Here is a 21,853-nt window from a genome sequence, read left to right as displayed (position 1 = left end):
AATACAGTTTTTATGCTTCTTTATAAGTTCTGATGCTACTAGGTATTATCATCTTTTTTTAATGTTTGATTTTCTGTTTGTTTTTAAGTAAGATTGGGTTCTTGCTTTTTTTATTATCTTAATCTTAGTTATTATTGCCATTGTCATTTAGTCGCATGTCCAATATTTTTCTTAGTCACATTATAACGAATATTTTCAACTGCGCTTTTAACTACCTATTTTTTGTATAAATTGTCATTTTTAATTATTCAAGATTTTGGATGCCTTCTCTTTGATTAATTCAATCACCAGAAATTTAATATAACCTTTGTTAAACTTATATAATAGCTACCTAAAGAGGATTAGCAAGACCGCAATAAACATAGATACAAATATCAAGAATACTTTAATTTTAAAATGAAAGATAAAAGTGAACTGGCAGTATTTATTTACTGACAAATATGATCCTTATGTTTCACAAACTCTTCAGTGAAATATTTTATGGTATTTCTCACTTTAAAAACAAACAGTAATTTACGAAGGTTGTAGTAAAATATTTAAATTCAGCATTTAAGAATTTTATTATACAATATTAAAACATTCGTTCTATAGTCAATTATTATCAACTCGTATAAATATTTACAAAAGGTTAAAGATAGCTCTTCATTCATTAAAGAGTCGAATCACTGTAAGAGAGACATTCAAGAGGCAGAAGACAAGAGGCAAAGGTCATGTTAAAATGGAGTGCCATAGGAATTGGAGGGAGAAGCTGGTGCGGTATATCCATTGCTGGCACCATTCCCATTGCCACCATTATCATTGGCAAAGATACCAGCACCATTTCCGTTCCGTCCATTTCCATTGGATCCATAACCATTGTTTCCATTTCTTCCATTACCATTGGCACCATTACCACCCCCGTTTCCATTCCGTCCATTTCCATTGGATCTATAACCATTGCTTCCATTCCTACCATTACCATTCCTGCCATTTCCGTTTAATCCATTTCCATTAGATCCATAACCATTGCTTCCATTCCCACCATTTCCATTTAATCCATTTCCATTAGATCCATAACCATTGTTTCCATTCCTACCATTACCATTCCTGCCATTTCCGTTTAATCCATTGCCATTAGTGTAGCCATTACCATTCCCGTTAACAATTCCATTGGCAATACCGTTAGCAATTGGACCATAACCATAGCCAGCACTGGGGACGACACCAATCTGTTCGTTGACAGAGTAGAAGTTTTCAGCCTGAGAACAGTCCACGTTGAACCACCAGTCACACACAAGGTACTGCTGGTTGAAAATGGTACCGTTGGGGCACAGGAATGAGTCCTTCTGGCGTCTGAGGGCACGGTCCTGGCAAATGTGGAACACCTGGCAGCTAGCATCAGGGGCAGTGTCAGCGTAATAACCAGCCACTGCCTGGTCATCACAAGAGAAGCCAGTGTCTGGTGGAGAAGACAGGACTGGGTAGTCTTCACCGGGGACGCCGCCTCCTGGGATGTTCTCCTGCAGAGCAACCAGCTCCGGATCTAGTCCATAAGAACCTGTTGGGGGACCATACCTGTTACTTGGGGGAGCTCCATATCCATTGCTTGGAGCACCTGCGAACCCATTGCCTGAGAGTCCAAATCCATTGCTTGTAGGGGCTCCATTTCCATTACTAGGAGATCCTCCAAAACCATTGCTTCCTGGAGCTGTGTAACCATTGCTTGGGCCTCCATTTGAGGCACCAAACCCATTACCGAAACCTCCATTTGGTGCTCCGTAACTTGTGGGTGGACGTTTGTCAGCGGTTGTTACACCCATCAGAACTGTAGAAGAAAAATAAGCATATTAGTTATTACGGTCTGAAATGATATTCTTCAGAAATTATCTATAACCCTCAATATAAATTTATATCATACAATTTCTACACTGAAAGTTAAGCTGTATTTACCAATGAAAAGTAAAACCTTCATGGTAGTCAGCCAGCAGGAAAGTGAACTACAAAGAGAAGTATTAATCTTAAGTTCACTAAAGGAGAAGTTCTGAAGAATGATGCTGGATGATTGGTTTGTGGTGTTTTTATACCTGGGCATCCACTAAGCTCCTCCCACCTACCTTGGTCTTCTCTACGTCGCCCACCAATCGACCTCTCACTCTCGCTCACATTCATCATTTTCGAAGGTCGCTCGATGTTAAGAACATACGAATAAGAAGAAGTGGAGCAGGACGGGCCGCCCTGCTCCACTTCTGGTTAGTGTTACTTTGGAAATGGTCCAAGTCGGACCGAAACGTCGTCGTAACCTTCTCTCTTTTATGTGCGGGTTATTTGTGTATCGTTCCAGTCACGGTATTGTGGCTTTTTTTGTTATTTATAGCAGGCAATGTTTTCTTCATGTTAGCTACTGTTATCTGCTAGACAAAATCATAAATCCCTACTAGACGTCTAAAGGCGTGATTTTCAGGGAGCCCAGGAGATAGGGGATGGAGGTTAATTACTGTAGCCTTAAAATTAACTTCATCTGCCACTAATGGTTCGTTTGATGAGTATGCATAGTTTAGACAATCGTAAAACTGCCGCAAAACTACATTTGTTCAGCTATTATATGCAGAAAATTGCATGCTTATATCTGTTATAGTCGTCTTATTAACCAAAATTGAAATCTGAAACGGATTTTGTTGATCATTACCAGAAAAAAATATTCATTCATTTACTGAATTGACTCTTTCAGGTGTGTGCTGACTAACAATGGTGTCTCTATTAATTTTTTAACTACGAACACTGGTAAAACTCTTTATTCTCTTTTCGGCACTCCAGCCTAGATAGTTGATAGTGTATCAAGGAAAACAGATTATTTTTTAACTTCATTTTAAGTAAATAAGTCTAATGAGTTAGGAAATACACTTTCTTAAGTGTTCTCGTATCTCTGTCTTCAAATTTATATTAGAAAATTTTTTAAAACATATAATACTGTTAACAAATTCTTAAAAGTCGACGACCGTATTTCAGTAAACCTTGATTCCTCTGTTGCATATAAATATGAGTATGTGTGAGTGCTATATACCCTCATGTAAAGGTGAGACGAAGAGGCATTTAATAACTCGAATAAATGACAAACAGAGACTATTAAGGTGAACAAAACTTCAGATTACTAAATAACCATTCCATTCCATGAAGGAACACTCCCACACTGTAGAACATCTGAGGCTTCATGTGTTAACACAGACGGCGCCTACCTCATTATCCACACTTCTGATGTACCTCCACAAACTTGGTATAGGAATGAAAATTCAATACAGTTTTTATGCTTCTTTATAAGTTCTGATGCTACTAGGTATTATCATCAGTTTTTTTACTGATGGGGAAATGTTTGATTTTCTGTTTGTTTTTAAGTAAGATTGGGTTCTTGCTTTTTTTATTATCTTAATCTTAGTTATTATTGCCATTGTCATTTAGTCGCATGTCCAATATTTTTCTTAGTCACATTAAAACGAATATTTTCAACTGCTTGTCAATCAAGCTTAAATAATAGTTACCTAAAGAGGATTAGCAAGACCAAAATAAACGTAAATACAAATATCAAGAATACTTTAATTTTAAAATGAAAGATAAAAGTAAACTGGCAGTATTTATTTACTGACAAATATGATCCTCATGTTTCACAAACTCTTCAGTGAAATATTTTATGGTATTTCTCACTTTAAAAACAAACAGTAATTTACGAAGGTTGTAGTAAAATATTTAAATTAAGCATTTAAGAATTTTATTATACAATATTAAGACATTCGTTCTATAGTCAATTATTATCAACTCGTATAAATATTTACAAAAGGTTAAAGATAGCTCTTCATTCATTAAAGAGTCGAATCACTGTAAGAGAGACATTCAAGAGGCAGAAGACAAGAGGCAAAGGTCATGTTAAAATGGAGTGCCATAGGAATTGGAGGGAGAAGCTGGTGCGGTATATCCATTGCTGGCACCATTCCCATTACCACCATTACCATTGGCAAAGATACCAGCACCATTTCCATTCCTTCCATTCCCATTGGATCCATACCCATTGTTTCCATTTCTTCCATTACCATTGGCACCATTACCACCTCCGTTTCCATTCCGTCCATTTCCATTGGATCTATAACCATTGCTTCCATTCCTACCATTACCATTCCTGCCATTTCCGTTTAATCCATTTCCATTAGATCCATAACCATTGCTTCCATTCCCACCATTTCCGTTTAATCCATTTCCATTAGATCCATAACCATTGCTTCCATTCCTACCATTACCATTCCTCCCATTTCCGTTTAATCTATTGCCATTAGTGTAGCCATTACCATTCCCGTTAACAATTCCATTGGCAATACCGTTAGCAATTGGACCATAACCATAGCCTGCACTGGGGACGACACCAATCTGTTCATTGACAGAGTAGAAGTTTTCAGCCTGAGAACAGTCCACGTTGAACCACCAGTCACACACAAGGTACTGCTGGTTGAAAATGGTACCGTTGGGGCACAGGAATGAGTCCTTCTGGCGTCTGAGGGCACGGTCCTGGCAAATGTGGAACACCTGGCAGCTAGCATCAGGGGCAGTGTCCGCGTAATAACCAGCCACTGCCTGGTCATCACAAGAGAAGCCAGTGTCTGGTGGAGAAGACAAGACTGGGTAGTCTTCACCAGGGACGCCGCCTCCTGGGATGTTCTCCTGCAGAGCCACCAACTCCGGATCTAGTCCATAAGAACCTGTTGGGGGACCATACCTGTTACTTGGGGGAGCTCCATATCCATTGCTTGGAGCACCTGCAAACCCATTGCCTGAGGAGTGTTCAAATCCATTGCTTGTAGGGGCTCCATTTCCATTACCTAGAGATCCCCCAAAGCCATTGCTTCCTGGAGGTGTGTAACCATTGCTTGGGGCTCCATTTGAGGCACCAAACCCATTACCGAAACCTCCATTTGGTGCTCCGTAACTTGTGGGTGGACGTTTGTCAGCAGTAGTTACACCTAACAGAACTGTAGAAAATAAGCATATTAGTTATTATTGTTTAAGATGATAATATTCTTCCAAAACTTTATATAACCCTCAATATTTATATGAAATAATTTCTACACTGAAAGTTAAGCTGTATTCACCAATGAAAAGGAAAGCCTTCATGGTTGTCAGCCAGCAGGAAAGCGAACTAGAAGTGTTAATCTTAAGTCCGCTGAAGAATGATGCTGGAGGACGAATCTGTGGTGTTTTTATACCTGGGCATCCACTAAGCTCCTCCCACCTTCCTTGGCCTTCCCTGCGTCTCCTGCCAAACGCTCTCTCACTCTCGCTCACAATCTGCATTTTCGAAGGTCACTCGATGTAAAGCACAGACGAATAAGAAATTTGCAGTTGATGCAAGTCGGGTAGGTCCTAGACAAACACTCAATCAAAATATTAGCTTCAATAACGCCAATTGCTAGTTTGTTCTTCTCATTTTCACCTCAGTTGTGATATTGGCACATTTCTGTATCCCTTCTAAATCCGAATTTATTCGAAGTTAATTCTGGTTGTATATTTCAACAACATACTCATCCATTATACTATTCTCAAGAAAAAGCATATTCAGAAATCCCAATCTATCATCACAGACAAGTTATCATATAATTGAACATTAAATTAGCTTCGTCATCCTTCTCTATATGTTATCCAACGCACATATACCCATTCTGTAGTATAGAGATCATAAGTGACCAGAGTGATCTATATGAAGCCTTACAAATGATGACTAGATCTGTTGTATAACGTTGGAGTTCTCATACATATATTTCTTGGTATAAACCTGTTGTCCATAAGCCTTATTACGAACGCTTATGCACTGCTGTCTTAGCTTCATATTTCTACTAGCCAGGACTATGAATCCTTTTTCTTTTTCGGTATCATCAGCTCTATACGTTTTATTAGTTTATACATGCCACATTAGAGTTTGTAATAACCCGGCAAATTGGCAGGAAGCAAGAGTCATCTTCCCTTGTTCTTCTTGGTTTGAAAGGAATATTGTAGAATCAGCAATTATTCAGCATGATAGGCAGTCATTATACAATATCAGTGACGGGTTGTTCAAATTAGATGCATTCTTAGTGGAGGCAACACTACACAGTTTAAAATTGGGCTCTTAAATGAATGCATTAGATTGTCTTAAATGTAGTGTCACACAGAGGAATTAGGGCCTATTTTTCCATCATTTTCTGAAGGTTGAACCAGAATTTGGCTTAGAATTATGTGGGATGAATAACTGTGGCCGTCTTCCTTGTAATTACAGATGCCCCTCTCTTTAAATGAGTTTATTTTAATGAGCCCCGTTCCCTTTGCATAACTTATAGAAGTCTCCCCTTTAAAGGGTCCCATTTTCTCGTCCCTTTAAATTGACCCATTTTCTCGTCCCTTTAAATGGACCCGTTTTCTCGTCCCTTTAAATGGACCCTTGTGGATGGTTTCTCCATTATTGATTTCTATATCACTGGCGATATAATTATGTATGTAAAATTACTTATAACATAGCAGAGTCTGACCGAATTTTTAATATTGATAAGTTACTTTCGTTTAGGCTACTATTAAAATATCAATGCTTGTGGGATTTTTCTAATACTATAATATTCAGTCTTCAGACTATGGGCACTAGTATGCCTGGGAGCACTTCCTGTTCCCTTCTCTCTCTCTCTCTGTCTCTGTTTTTTTACACAGGGTTTGACAAGGTTGTCTCTCACTCCAGTGAGGATGTCCTTTGGGATCGTATTTGCTTGGGTGTATATATATGTATATATACATATATATATATATATATATATATATATATATATATATATATATATATATATATATATATATATATATATATATATATATATATATATATATATATATATATATATATATATATATATATATATATATATATATATATATATATATATATATATATACATATATATATATATATATATATATATATCTATATATATATATATGTATATGTATATATATGTATGTATATACATATATAATATAGGGAAGTACCACCTCTATGGCTGGAATGGGGACCCTCATCCTCAGAGAAGACAATAAGCGTACCTCAGGGAAAACTAAAGGTTCTCCCCGGAGCTGTTTGAATATTTTCTTCTCCTACCACCCCCTATATTTTATATTCTATGTGAACATTTATTAATAAACAGAATACATTTACAGAAAAACATAAACATGAATACAATGGCACAATGTATCAAAGATCATGAATTTCCTCCAGCTCCTCCGAGGCTGGACGCGAGCCAAGTATGCAGCAAGAATTTCCCATCTGGATGGCTATGCTGAGGCGCTGGAACATGAAAGTGGCTGCCCTTGGGTCCCTGGTGGTGTCGATGAGTCTGTAACCCAATTCTTTAAGGAAACGTGTGGCATTTTTTCCCCGTGATCCCAAGGTGTCTGATCCCACTGGGACAAATATATACCGTTGGCTTATGTCCCTGTACTTGGTGATCTTGTACTCCTCCCAGTGGTCAGCAGCTCCTCCCTGTCGCCCCACACTGTGATGGATATAGGTGTCAGCCAGTGTGGACGCAGGTATAGTCCCATGCTAAGAGCTTGCCATTCTTCCAAGGATAGATGGTGATCCCGTCTGGGCGGTTTGCTGGTTTGTTGGCTGCTAGTGATCGGGGCTCCCTCTCGGCTGGGCATCCAGCTGTAGCAAGGGTTCTCTTAATGATGTTGTTGACCTAATTGTGTCTTGCATGCTAGCTCTTGGTTTTGGAACAGTTAAGACTATGTAGACCGTATTGGTCTGCTTGCGCTTCGCCGCAAATACACGTATATTCTGTGTGAATTGGGCAGTAAGGCGCAGAGCCACTGCAATACGGAGAGTCTTAGGGTCGAGTCGCGTTCCCATTGGCGATATGGGAACTGTTTGGAGGAAGTCCCCAGAGTAATGTGCACTCACAGCCTGGAGATGGGCAATCTCCCTATCTCATGTTGCAGCCCTGAGCATGTTGGCAAGCACCTTTTCAGCGATCGAACAATCCCAGCTTGACTGTTTGTGAGCCAGTGCTGCACTAGGGTTTGGTGCAGGAGCAGCAAGAGTCTCCCATTCAGTGATGACACTGACATAGCTAGGGTCTTCTATTCCTGCTGAGTCACTGAGGGTATCAGGAAGAATTTGTTTTATCAACTCGTTTGATGCTATGGAAGAGGACAGGAAAGCTGGTAGAGCAATCTGGGAGGATCTGCGTACTCCTAGCCCTCCAAGCCTGACGGGAAGTGAGGCGTGCAACTACTGTCCATATATATACATATATATATATATATATATATATATATATATATATATATATATATATATATATATATATATATATATATATATATATATATATATATATATATATATATATATATATATATATATATATATATGCACACAGTTGTGTATATATATATATATATCTATATATATATTTTGTTTATATATCTGTCTATATATATATATATATATATATATATATATATATATATATATATATATATATATATATATATATATATATATATATATATATATATATATATATATATATATATATATATATATATATATATATAATGTCGAGCCGAATAGGCAAAACTTCTTTTTGATTCGCCGGTATTCTCCCGGCCCGGGCCTTTTCCAAGTGGTGGCTGGGCCATGGCTCCCTGTCTAGGGAGTGTCTGAGACCTAAGTCTCCCATGGGAGAGGCACTTGTGCCTCCTCATCTTTGGGACCAACTGTTCCCAGGCCTAGCCACATTTCCCGCCCTCACGAGGCTCGTAAGGAGAAGCTAGACCTCTCTGGTCTGCTATCCCCGCCCCAAAGGGGCTAATGGGAATGGCAGTCTTGTGAGGTACAAGCTCTAGCTCAGGCACGTACCCTACCCTAGAAGAGTTAGGCATGATGTCGATAGGTAAAACTTGCGATTTTGGCTTAACAACGCTGTTGTTGCCGAATAAGGCAAGCGAAAATTTGTGTATGTAATAATTTTACAAAAATCATTCTGAACCTAACAAAAAATATATATTTCAATGTGTTTGTTTATTATTAAATTATTGTAAACATATCTAAAATATATTTAGCTGGATTAGGCTAAATTAAATTGCTCTTGTTTTAATGAGGTTAGGTAAGTTTTCTAAGGTGCTTTTAGTATAAAATTATTAATTTTTATATTAACATAAATAAAAATATATATCTTTAAACGTATAAGAGAAAATTTTAGAAAGGACTTAAGTTTAAATAAGGAAGAACTCATTTAAAGTTAAGTTCTTTCTAAGATTCTCTCTTATACTTTTAAAAATTAATAATTTTGTACCAAAAGTACCTTAGAAAACTTGCCTAACCTTATAATAATAAGCGAAATTTAATTTAGTTAATATTACTTATAATCAATTATATATTTTTTTCATTATGTTCAGATTGATTTTCTCAGATTTATGGCATAAAACAAATTTTAATTCTGCTTATTCGGCAGAAAACACCCTTACTTTTTAAGCCTGACTGACAACACGCATGAAGCTTAAGGTTCGATTCCCTCTTCAGTTTTGCGTGAATGTTGGTGGTAATACATAATATCTTTTTCAGAGAACAAGGGACAAGAGCTAGATCTTCTTCTGTCGTTGGTATTGAAGGAAAGTGGTTACAAAAGACCATGTGGTTGACTTTGTAGATGGTAGTGACCTCATGTCACCTAAGTAAGACTGGTTGGTATTTTCTTATTGCAACCAACACCACCTCGTGGTAGCTCTCAGGATCTGCACACAAGGAGCCTCGGCTTGGTTTACTTTCCACTACTTTCACATAATACTTTCTACATTTCAAAAATTTGTTACATCAGTTTGGTAAAATATATGAAAACACAGTCTCTGCATATAACATAATTATGATAACATAATTATGATAACAAACTGACAGGACATGATCCCTTACATCTATGTTCTCCTCGTATCAACACTTGTGGGAATTTTTGAAGTATAGTTATTTATATATAATCATTTATTCTAGCAGGGAATGTTTTTTTATGTTAGGTACTGTTATTTGGGAAACAAAATCATAAATACCCACAAAATATCTAAAGGCGTGATATTCAGGGGGCCCAAGAGCTAGGGGATGGAGATTAATTACTGTAGCTTTAAAATTAACTTTATCTGCCACTAATGGTTCACTTGATGAGGTTGTTTTTACGTAAGTTCGGATGTTATTAACTATTAACAGTTTTTTTTTTTGTTAATATTTGATTTTCTAGTTGTTTTTAAGTAAAATTATGTTCTTGCTCTTTTCATAATATTGTTTAAATTTTAACTCTTTGATTTTAGTTTAGTATTGCCATTGTTGAATTTTCTGTCAATCACATTACAGCGAATATTTTCCTTCAGTTTTTAACTATATTTTTTTGTATTAATTGTGTCACTTTTAACTATTCCAGATTTTGAATGTTTCTTTTCTTTGATTAATTTATTCAGCAGAAATATAATATAATTACAGATTGTTAAGCTTAAATAATAGTTACCTAAAGAGGATTAGCAAGACCAAAATAAACATAGATACAAATATCAAGAATACTTTAATTTTTAAATAAAAGGTAAAAATAAATTCTCAGTATTTATTTATTGAAAAAAAAATCGACACCATGCCTAACCCTTCTAGGGTAGGGTAGGTGCCTGAGCCCGAGCCTTTTGCTCATAAGACTGTCATTCCCATTTGCCCCCTTGGGGCAGGGATGGCAGACCAGAGAGGCCTAGCTTGTGGCTAGGCCTGGGGACAGTTAGTCCCAAAGATGACGAGGTACTTGTGCCTCCTCCCATGGGAGACTTACCTAGAGTTTACCTGGAGAGAGTTCCGGGGGTCAACGCCCCCGCAGCCCGGTCTGTGACCAGGCCTCCTGGTGGATCAGAGCCTGATCAACCAGGCTGTTGCTGCTGGCTGCACGCAAACCAACGTACGAGCCACAGCCCGGCTGATTCGGAACTGACTTTAGGTGCTTGTCCAGTGCCAGCTTGAAGACTGCCAGGGGTCTGTTGGTAATCCCCCTTATGTGTGCTGGGAGGCAGTTGAACAGTCTCGGGCCCCTGACACTTATTGTATGGTCTCTTAACGTGCTAGTGACACCCCTGCTTTTCATTGGGGGGATGGTGCATCGTCTGCCAAGTCTTTTGCTTTCGTAGTGAGTGATTTTCGTGTGCAAGTTCGGTACTAGTCCCTCTAGGATTTTCCAGGTGTATATAATCATGTATCTCTCCCTCCTGCGTTCCAGGGAATACAGGTTTAGGAACCTCAAGCGCTCCCAATAATTGAGGTGTTTTATCTCCGTTATGCGCGCCGTGAAAGTTCTCTGTACATTTTCTAGGTCGGCAATTTCACCTGCCTTGAAAGGTGCTGTTAGTGTGCAGCAATATTCCAGCCTAGATAGAACAAGTGACCTGAAGAGTGTCATCATGGGCTTGGCCTCCCTAGTTTTGAAGGTTCTCATTATCCATCCTGTCATTTTTCTAGCAGATGCGATTGATACAATGTTATGGTCCTTGAAGGTGAGATCCTCCGACATGATCACTCCCAGGTCTTTGACGTTGGTGTTTCGCTCTATTTTGTGGCCAGAATTTGTTTTGTACTCTGATGAAGATTTAATTTCCTCATGTTTACCATATCTGAGTAATTGAAATTTCTCATCGTTGAACTTCATATTGTTTTCTGCAGCCCACTGAAAGATTTGGTTGATGTCTGCCTGGAGCTTTGCAGTGTCTGCAATGGAAGACACTGTCATGCAGATTCGGGTGTCATCTGCAAAGGAAGATACGGTGCTGTGGCTGACATCCTTGTCTATGTCGGATATGAGGATGAGGAACAAGATGGGAGCGAGTACTGTGCCTTGTGGAACAGAGCTTTTCACCGTAGCTGCCTCGGACTTTACTCTGTTGACGACTACTCTCTGTGTTCTGTTAGTGAGGAAATTATAGATCCATCGACCGACTTTTCCTGTTATTCCTTTAGCACGCATTTTGTGCGCTATTACGCCATGGTCACACTTGTCGAAGGCTTTTGCAAAGTCTGTATATATTACATCTGCATTCTTTTTGTCTTCTAGTGCATTTAGGACCTTGTCGTAGTGATCCAATAGTTGAGACAGACAGGAGCGACCTGTTCTAAACCCATGTTGCCCTGGGTTGTGTAACTGATGGGTTTCTAGATGGGTGGTGATCTTGCTTCTTAGGACCCTTTCAAAGATTTTTATGATATGGGATGTTAGTGCTTTTGGTCTGTAGTTCTTTGCTGTTGCTTTACTGCCCCCTTTGTGGAGTGGGGCTATGTCTGTTGTTTTTAGTAACTGTGGGACGACCCCTGTGTCCATGCTCCCTCTCCATAGGATGGAAAAGGCTCGTGATAGGGGCTTCTTGCAGTTCTTGATGAACACAGAGTTCCATGAGTCTGGCCCTGGGGCAGAGTGCATGGGCATGTCATTAGGTCTCAGACACTCCCTAAAGAGGGAGCCAAGGCCGGGCCACCACTTGGAAAAGGCCCGGGCCGGGAGAATACCGGCTAGTCTTTAACAATAATAATAATAATTACTGACAAATATGATCCTCATGTTTCACAAACTCTTCAGTGAAATATTTTATGGTATTTCTCACTTTAAAAACAAACAGTAATTTACGAAGGTTGTAGTAAAATATTTAAATTCAGCATTTAAGAATTTTATTATACAATATTAAGACATTCGTTCTATAGTCAATTATTATCAACTCGTATAAATATTTACAAAAGGTTAAAGATAGCTCTTCATTCATTAAAGAGTCGAATCACTGTAAGAGAGACATTCAAGAGGCAGAAGACAAGAGGCAAAGGTCATGTTAAAATGGAGTGCCATAGGAATTGGAGGGAGAAGCTGGTGCGGTATATCCATTGCTGGCACCATTCCCATTACCACCATTACCATTGGCAAAGATACCAGCACCATTTCCATTCCTTCCATTTCCATTTGATCCATAACCATTGTTTCCATTTCTACCATTACCACCTCCGTTTCCATTACGGCCATTGCCATTGGATCCATAACCATTGCTTCCATTCCTACCATTACCATTCCTGCCATTTCCGTTTAATCCATTTCCATTAGATCCATAACCATTGCTTCCATTCCTACCATTACCATTCCTGCCATTTCCGTTTAATCCATTGTCATTAGTGTAGCCATTACCATTCCCGTTAACAATTCCATTGGCAATACCGTTAGCAATGGGACCATAACCATAGCCAGCACTGGGGACGACACCAATCTGTTCGTTGACGGAGTAGAAGTTCTCAGCCTGTGAACAGTCCACGTTGAACCACCAGTCACACACCAGGTACTGCTGGTTGAAAATGGTACCGTTGGGGCACAGGAATGAGTCCTTCTGGCGTCTGAGGGCACGGTCCTGGCAAATGTGGAACACCTGGCAGCTAGCATCAGGGGCAGTGTCAGCGTAATAACCAGCCACTGCCTGGTCATCACAAGAGAAGCCAGTGTCTGGTGGAGAAGACAAGACTGGGTAGTCTTCACCGGGGACGCCACCTCCTGGAATGTTCTCCTGCAGAGCAACCAGCTCCGGATCTAGGCCATAAGAACCTGTTGGGGGACCATACCTGTTACTTGGGGGAGCTCCATATCCATTGCTTGGAGCACCTGCAAACCCATTGCCTGAGGAGCGTCCAAATCCATTGCTTGTAGGGGCTCCATTTCCATTACCTGGAGATGCCCCAAAGCCATTGTTTCCTGGAGGTGTGTAACCATTGCTTGGGCCTCCATTTGAGGCACCAAACCCATTACCGAAACCTCCATTTGGTGCTCCGTAACTTGTAGGAGGACGTCTATCAGCGGCGACTGCCCCCAACATAGCTATAAAAGAAATATATGTTATTACTGGTTGAGATAGTAATATTCTTTAAAATATATCTAAATTCCACAGAGGAAGTTTATATGAAAAATAATTATCAATATTTACCAATGAAAAGTAAAGCCTTCATTGTTTTCAAGACCAGAAAGGTGAAGTAAAAAGAGATGTATTAATCTTGAGTGTTCTAAAGGAAAGAAGTCCTGAAGAATGATGCTGGAGAATGAGTTTGCGGCTCTTTTTATACGTGAGTATCCACTAAGCTCCTCCCACCCACCTTGATCTTCCCTACGCCGCCCGCCAATCGCCCTCTCACTCTCACCCTCATTATATATTTTAGAAGGTCATTCGATATTAAGAACAGATAAACAGATGAACGTTGGTGTAAGTCCATGCAGGGTAGATTCTGAAACATTCTCACTTCTTTGTTTGTATAACCATTTTAATGCTACCCAAATTATTAGCTTCAATGATGCACTTGGCAGCACTTTCCTATTTTCGTTTTAATCTGAATACGTATATTCAAACTGTGTCCATCGTTTCGAGTTCAATTTTGGCTAGATAGCCTAAACACTATATTCGTATATTTTATTGTCATAATTATCTTCCATGTGTACACTTCAAACTCATCTTCCCTCATTCTGCGCCTTTCAAGAGTGCATAGTCAAAGATCCCAGAAAAATTTCCAGATACAGTGAATTAACTTCTTCATCCTTCTCTGTATGTTTTCCAATACATATTTATTCAAGGAGACCATAACTGTGCAGAGTGATCTAAATGAAGCCTTACCAATGATGCATAGAGCAGGTGTATAACCTTGCAGTTCTCTTACCTACACTTCTTGCTGTAAACCAAAGTATTCTCTTAGCCTTCTTTCGGACGCTTAGGCACTGCTGTTTTGGCTTCATATTTCTGCTTGTCAGGACTATGAAGCCTTTTTCGCATGTGATACGATCAAGCTCTTCATTTATCAGTTTATACATGCCAGAGTGACATTTTATTCTGAAAGGATAGTACTTTGTGCTTGTCCACATCAAACTGTATCTGCAACCTTTCTGACCACAATAATTGTCCAAATATTTCCGAAGTTAATTAAGTGGTACCCTCCACCAAATTTGTTGCTCGGCCTATTTTTTTTTTTTTTTTTTGTACTCTACCTACCTGAAGTCTTCATGGAGAGTGTTCCTAGGGTCAACGACCTCCCGATGAATGCCCTAATCAGCCAGATTATTTGTACTAGCCACACAAAGTCCAACATATGCGCCACCACCCGTCTGATCAGGGACTGACTTGAGAAACTTGTGTGGTTCTCTCTTGAAGAGAGCCAGAGATCTGCTGGTAATCCCCCTTCTATATAAAGGGAGGGTATTGAAAAGTCTTTATCTCACACATATTGAGTTTTTCCTTGGTGTAGTCACTGCACTCTTCCTTGTTATTGAAGGTATTTTACACCGCCTGCCAATCCTCTTTCATAAAAAATAATTTGTTTGAGCAGATTAGGGAACAGTCCGAGAATTTTCCAGGTGTAGATCATAATGCATCTCTCATGACTTCCAAGGTGAACACATCGAGGGACTTTACCCGTTCCCAGCAATTAAAGTTCTTGTCTGAGATAATGCGAGCATTGAAAATTCTCTGCATATTCTCTGGGTCTGCATTTTTTTAATCATATAATACTGTTAACAATTTCTTGAAAGGCAACGACAGTATTTCAATAAGCCTTGAGTCCTCTATTGCATATAAATACACGTGTGAGCGCTGTAAACCCTCATGTACAGGTCAGTCAACAAGACACATGTGCTACATCTGGGTATCTATACTTTGTAGACCTTTCGCCATCCAGTGACTTGATCAATACAATACACAGATATTATCTGAAGACTGTATAAATGCATACAGACGACAGTGGAAAACGCGGCAGTCTGTCCCTCAGTCTATGAGCAGGTGATGCGCACCGTGGTCTTGAAGAATCTGCTGCTCAGGTGCTTCTGAAGACTATGGTGCTCATCACCTTCTCCTGGGCTGTAGGACTGATTACCTCGCTTTTCACTGTCTTCTGTATATATTGTTTGGGGATGGTCAAGCGTCTACAAAGGTACCCAGATGTTGCACGTGTCTAATTCATCATCTTATGTACCATTGAGCTATTAAACAAAGGGATTTAATAATTCGTATCCATGAGCACCAGGCGAATATCAAGCCGAACGAAACTTGAGATTTCTAAACCACCGTTCAGTTCCATTAAGAAACTCTCCCACACACTAGCACCTCAGGTTTCATGTGTTAACACATAGACGGTGCACATCGTATCATGCTAACTTGCTGTAGGTGGAAATGAAAGCTTAATACACCTATTATGCTTCTTCGTGAGTTCTGATACTACTTAGGTTAGGTTAAGTTAGGTTAGGTTAGGTTAGGTTAGGTTAGGTTAGGTTAGGTTAGGTTAGGTTAGGTTAGGTTAGGTTAAGTTAGGTTAGGTAAGATTCCTCAGGGAACAGGAGAAGTGTTATCTGTCGCCACTGGAGCTTTTGGTCATTTGGCCGAGGCCTTCCACTGGCTTACCAGTTCACCACTTTAAAATTTAATGTTAATCTAGTAAGTTCTGATTATATTTGGTGTTATCCTCTATAAAAAAAAGTTCAAATATTTATTTTTATGTGTTTTTATGTAACATTGTTTTCTTGCCTTTTTGACAATCTTACTTTAATTTTTACCAATTCATCTCACGTTAGTATTATGATTGTCATTTAGTCGTATTAAATTTTCTCTCCGTTCATTGATTTTTTTGGATTATCGAATTTGATTAATTTGCTTCTGTTAACTCTTCAAGATTTTGGATATTTTCTCTTTGATTAATTTATACAGCAAAGATTTAATAAAATAGTATTAATATTAATAAAGTGGATTAAAGTAAAGGTTGGATGCGAGAAGTGGGTCATAATAAGCGTGTATGCACCTGGAGAAGAGAGGAATGCAGAGGAGAGAGAGAGATTTTGGGAGATGTTAAGTGAATGTATAGGAGCCTTTGAACCAAGTGAGAGAGTAATTGTGGTAGGGGACTTGAATGCTAAAGTAGGAGAAACTTTTAGAGAGGGTGTGGTAGGTAAGTTTGGGGTGCCAGGTGTAAATGATAATGGGAGCCCTTTGATCGAACTTTGTATAGAAAGGGGTTTAGTTATAGGTAATACATATTTTAAGAAAAAGAGGATAAATAAGTATACACGATATGATGTAGGGCGAAATGACAGTAGTTTGTTGGATTATGTATTGGTAGATAAAAGACTGTTGAGTAGACTTCAGGATGTACATGTTTATAGAGGGGCCACAGATATATCAGATCACTTTCTAGTTGTAGCTACACTGAGAGTAAAAGGTAGATGGGATACAAGGAGAATAGAAGCATCAGGGAAGAGAGAGGTGAAGGTTTATAAACTAAAAGAGGAGGCAGTTAGGGTAAGATATAAACAGCTATTGGAGGATAGATGGGCTAATGAGAGCATAGGCAATGGGGTCGAAGAGGTATGGGGTAGGTTTAAAAATGTAGTGTTAGAGTGTTCAGCAGAAGTTTGTGGTTACAGGAAAGTGGGTGCAGGAGGGAAGAGGAGCGATTGGTGGAATGATGATGTAAAGAGAGTAGTAAGGGAGAAAAAGTTAGCATATGAGAAGTTTTTACAAAGTAGAAGTGATGCAAGGAGGGAAGAGTATATGGAGAAAAAGAGAGAAGTTAAGAGAGTGGTGAAGCAATGTAAAAAGAGAGCAAATGAGAGAGTGGGTGAGATGTTATCAACAAATTTTGTTGAAAATAAGAAAAAGTTTTGGAGTGAGATTAACAAGTTAAGAAAGCCTAGAGAACAAATGGATTTGTCAGTTAAAAATAGGAGAGGAGAGTTATTAACTGGAGAGTTAGAGGTATTGGGAAGATGGAAGGACTAGTTTGAGGAATTGTTAAATGTTGATGAAGATAGGGAAGCTGTGATTTCGTGTATAGGGCAAGGAGGAATAACATCTTGTAGGAGTGAGGAAGAGCCAGTTGTGAGTGTGGGGGAAGTTCGTGAGGCAGTAGGTAAAATGAAAGGGGGTAAGGCAGCCGGGATTGATGGGATAAAGATAGAAATGTTAAAAGCAGGTGGGGATATAGTTTTGGAGTGGTTGGTGCAATTATTTAATAAATGTATGGAAGAAGGTAAGGTACCTAGGGATTGGCAGAGAGCATGCATAGTTCCTTTGTATAAAGGCAAAGGGGATAAAAGAGAGTGCAAAAATTATAGGGGGATAAGTCTGTTGAGTGTACCTGGTAAAGTGTATGGTAGAGTTATAATTGAAAGAATTAAGAGTAAGACGGAGAATAGGATAGCAGATGAACAAGGAGGCTTTAGGAAAGGTAGGGGGTGTGTGGACCAGGTGTTTACAGTGAAACATATAAGTGAACAGTATTTAGATAAGGCTAAAGAGGTCTTTGTGGCATTTATGGATTTGGAAAAGGCGTATGACAGGGTGGATAGGGGGGCAATGTGGCAGATGTTGCAAGTGTATGGTGTAGGAGGTAGGTTACTGAAAGCAGTGAAGAGTTTTTACGAGGATAGTGAGGCTCAAGTTAGAGTATGTAGGAAAGAGGGAAATTTTTTCCCAGTAAAAGTAGGCCTTAGACAAGGATGTGTGATGTCACCGTGGTTGTTTAATATATTTATAGATGGGGTTGTAAGAGAAGTAAATGCGAGGGTCTTGGCAAGAGGCGTGGAGTTAAAAGATAAAGAATCACACACAAAGTGGGAGTTGTCACAGCTGCTCTTTGCTGATGACACTGTGCTCTTGGGAGATTCTGAAGAGAAGTTGCAGAGATTGGTGGATGAATTTGGTAGGGTGTGCAAAAGAAGAAAATTAAAGGTGAATACAGGAAAGAGTAAGGTTATGAGGATAACAAAAAGATTAGGTGATGAAAGATTGAATATCAGATTGGAGGGAGAGAGTATGGAGGAGGTGAACGTATTCAGATATTTGGGAGTGGACGTGTCAGCAGATGGGTCTATGAAAGATGAGGTGAATCATAGAATTGATGAGGGAAAAAGAGTGAGTGGTGCACTTAGGAGTCTGTGGAGACAAAGAACTTTGTCCTTGGAGGCAAAGAGGGGAATGTATGAGAGTATAGTTTTACCAACGCTCTTATATGGGTGTGAAGCGTGGGTGATGAATGTTGCAGCGAGGAGAAGGCTGGAGGCAGTGGAGATGTCATGTCTGAGGGCAATGTGTGGTGTGAATATAATGCAGAGAATTCGTAGTTTGGAAGTTAGGAGGAGGTGCGGGATTACCAAAACTGTTGTCCAGAGGGCTGAGGAAGGGTTGTTGAGGTGGTTCGGACATGTAGAGAGAATGGAGCGAAACAGAATGACTTCAAGAGTGTATCAGTCTGTAGTGGAAGGAAGGCGGGGTAGGGGTCGGCCTAGGAAGGGTTGGAGGGAGGGGGTAAAGGAGGTTTTGTGTGCGAGGGGCTTGGACTTCCAGCAGGCATGCGTGAGCGTGTTTGATAGGAGTGAATGGAGACAAATGGTTTTTAATACTTGACGTGCTGTTGGAGTGTGAGCAAAGTAACATTTATGAAGGGATTCAGGGAAACCGGCAGGCCGGACTTGAGTCCTGGAGATGGGAAGTACAGTGCCTGCACTCTGAAGGAGGGGTGTTAATGTTGCAGTTTAAAAACTGTAGTGTAAAGCACCCTTCTGGCAAGACAGTGATGGAGTGAATGATGGTGAAAGTTTTTCTTTTTCGGGCCACCCTGCCTTGGTGGGAATCGGCCGGTGTGATAATAAAAAATAAAATAATAATTAATAAAGTGATATAAATAATTAAAAAATATTAAATCTTAGTTACCTAACGAGGATTAACATGACCACAATGAAAAAAGATACAAATATTAAGTAAATTTTAATTTCTAAACAAGATACAAAATTTAATTTTCAGTAATTAATACTGAGAAATAATATCATGGTTATAATTATTTCCTTAATTTTTTAAATGGGTGAACGGGTAAGCCAGTAGAAGGCCTCTGTCAGATGACCAAAAGCTCCAATGCCTGGTCATCACGAACCCTTCAGTGAAATATTGAAGGCGTTTCTCACTTTTAAAGCAAACAGCAATTTACGAAGGTTGTGGTAAAATATTTATATTCAGCATTCAAGAATTTTTATTAAACGATATTAAGATATTTGTTCTATGGTGAGTTATTATTATAAACTCGTATAAATATTTACAAGAGGTTCAAGACTCATCAAAGAGTCGAATCACCGTAGCAGAGACATTCAAGAAGAAGACAAGAGGCAGAGAATCATATATTAAAATGGAGTTCCATAGGAATCGGAGGAAGAAGCTGGGACGGTATATCCATTGCTGGCACCATTCCCATTATCACCATTACCATTGGTAAAGATACCAGCGCCATTTCCGTTCCTTCCATTTCCATTAGATCCATAACCATTGATTTCATTTCTACCATCACCAATGGCACCATTACCACCTCTCTTTCCGTTTCTTCCATTTCCTTTGGAACCATAACCATTGCTTCCATCCCTACCATTACCATTCCTGCCATTTCCATTTTTGCTATTTCCATTAAATCCATTGCCATTATTATAGCCATTACCATTCCCGTTTCCAACTCCACTAGTAATACCATTGGCAATGGGACCATAGCCAGCACTGGGGACGACACCAATTTGTTCGTTGACGGAGTAGAAGTTCTCAGCCTGAGAACAGTCCACGTTGAACCACCAGTCACACACCAGGTACTGCTGGTTGAAGATGGTACCGTTGGGGCACAGGAATGAGACCTTCTGGCGTCTGAGGGCACGGTCCTGGCAAATGTGGAACACCTGGCAGCTGGCATCAGGAGCGGTGTCAGCGTAATAACCAGCCACTGCCTAGCCATCACAAGAGAAGCCGGTGTCTGGTGGAGAAGACAAGACTGGGTAGTCTTCACTGGGAACGCCACCTCCTGGGATGTTCTGCAGAGCAACCAGCTCCGGATCTAGTCCATAAGAACCTGATAGGGGACCATATCTGTTACTTGGGGGTGGTCCATATCCATTACTTGGAGCACCTGCGAACCCATTGCTTGGGGAAAAATCCAATCCACTTCTTAATAGAGCTCCATTTTCATTGCTTTGAGAAGCTCCAAATCCATTGCTTCCTGGAGGTGTATAACTATTGCTTGGGGCTCCATGTGAGGCACGAAACCCATTACAAAAACCTCCATTTCGGGCTCCGTAACTTGTGGGTGGACGTTTGTCAGCAATGGACACACCTAGAAGTGCTGTGGAAGAAAAATTATTAGTTTTAACTATTTGAAGTAACAAAATTCTTGCAAAATTTTCTGTATACCTAAAAATAAGTTCATATTAGACAATATTTCTACACTGATAGTTAAATAGTACTCACCAATGAACAAGAAAACTTTCATGATTGCCAGTCAGCAGAAACAGTAACAAGAATGAGAAGTACAGATCATGAGTCAGCAAGAGGAAGGTGTTGAAGCATGATGCACTCTAATAAGTTTGTTGGGTCTTTATACCCAGGTCTCCACCAAGCTTCTCCCACACACTTTGCTCCTGTTCACTACCTCGCCTCCTCAACTTCCTCTCACTCTCGCTCACGATTTGCATTCTCGATAGTCTCTCAAGACTGGTCCTTTCGACGTGCCGTTTGTGTTAAAACATTATGAGTCCATGTGAATTCCCCGCACTAAAGGCCTCTTCCGGAGGCATGTCGGCCAAAAAGGGCCCATAGTCTCGTGGTGTCATTAATGTTTGAGTGTGACTTAGCTCACTGGCTTCATATATTAGCCCTTCTCTTCATTCTAAGGGTTCCTTATCATATATTTTTAAATATACATGTACCATACATACGTTATCATATTTCATCATTTGGAAAATATGCTTGTGGTGCTAATTAACACAATATTCAAGGTGCTATTATTGAT

At 39.5% G+C, this 21,853-nt stretch overlaps 3 protein-coding genes and 1 pseudogene across 3 annotated transcripts; all 4 read right to left on the bottom strand.

The window, feature by feature from the left end:
* Positions 1-555: 555 nt before the first annotated feature.
* Positions 556-2,011, bottom strand: LOC138852437 (pro-resilin-like). The gene is made up of 2 exons (XM_070083095.1): positions 1,930-2,011; positions 556-1,804 (listed from the first exon to the last, which is right to left on the bottom strand). The coding sequence occupies exons 1-2, from the start codon at positions 1,949-1,951 to the stop codon at positions 714-716; spliced, it is 1,113 nt and encodes a 370-aa protein (XP_069939196.1). The 5' UTR covers positions 1,952-2,011; the 3' UTR covers positions 556-713.
* Positions 2,012-3,722: 1,711 nt separating this feature from the next.
* Positions 3,723-5,174, bottom strand: LOC128685178 (pro-resilin-like). Its single transcript, XM_070083094.1, has 2 exons — positions 5,109-5,174; positions 3,723-4,988 (listed from the first exon to the last, which is right to left on the bottom strand). The coding sequence occupies exons 1-2, from the start codon at positions 5,128-5,130 to the stop codon at positions 3,895-3,897; spliced, it is 1,116 nt and encodes a 371-aa protein (XP_069939195.1). The 5' UTR covers positions 5,131-5,174; the 3' UTR covers positions 3,723-3,894.
* Positions 5,175-12,692: 7,518 nt separating this feature from the next.
* Positions 12,693-14,088, bottom strand: LOC128685305 (pro-resilin-like). Its single transcript, XM_053771795.2, has 2 exons — positions 13,996-14,088; positions 12,693-13,889 (listed from the first exon to the last, which is right to left on the bottom strand). Exons 1-2 carry the CDS (start codon positions 14,015-14,017, stop codon positions 12,865-12,867), a joined length of 1,047 nt encoding a protein of 348 aa, XP_053627770.2. The 5' UTR covers positions 14,018-14,088; the 3' UTR covers positions 12,693-12,864.
* A 5,987-nt stretch (positions 14,089-20,075) lies between these two features.
* Positions 20,076-21,334, bottom strand: LOC128685306 (pro-resilin-like; annotated as a pseudogene).
* Between the last annotated feature and the right edge of the window lie 519 nt (positions 21,335-21,853).

This window comes from Cherax quadricarinatus, chromosome 8 (genome assembly GCF_038502225.1).
Source record: "Cherax quadricarinatus isolate ZL_2023a chromosome 8, ASM3850222v1, whole genome shotgun sequence".
Taxonomy (NCBI): Eukaryota; Metazoa; Arthropoda; class Malacostraca; order Decapoda; family Parastacidae; genus Cherax; species Cherax quadricarinatus.
Note: the sequence above shows the minus strand (reverse complement) of the source record. Positions and strands in the feature narration are given on the sequence as shown.

What these genes read in the sequence shown, in the direction of transcription:
- LOC128685178 (XM_070083094.1), bottom strand. Translation starts at nt 5,130, where the DNA reads ATGAAGGCTTTCCTTTTCATTG. An exon ending in GAAGGCTTTCCTTTTCATTG is followed by an intron (nt 4,989 to 5,108) that starts GTGAATACAGCT and finishes TATTTTCTACAG; the next exon opens with TTCTGTTAGGTGTAACTACT.
- LOC128685305 (XM_053771795.2), bottom strand. Translation starts at nt 14,017, where the DNA reads ATGAAGGCTTTACTTTTCATTG. An exon ending in GAAGGCTTTACTTTTCATTG is followed by an intron (nt 13,890 to 13,995) that starts GTAAATATTGAT and finishes TTTCTTTTATAG; the next exon opens with CTATGTTGGGGGCAGTCGCC.
- LOC138852437 (XM_070083095.1), bottom strand. Translation starts at nt 1,951, where the DNA reads ATGAAGGTTTTACTTTTCATTG. An exon ending in GAAGGTTTTACTTTTCATTG is followed by an intron (nt 1,805 to 1,929) that starts GTAAATACAGCT and finishes TTTCTTCTACAG; the next exon opens with TTCTGATGGGTGTAACAACC.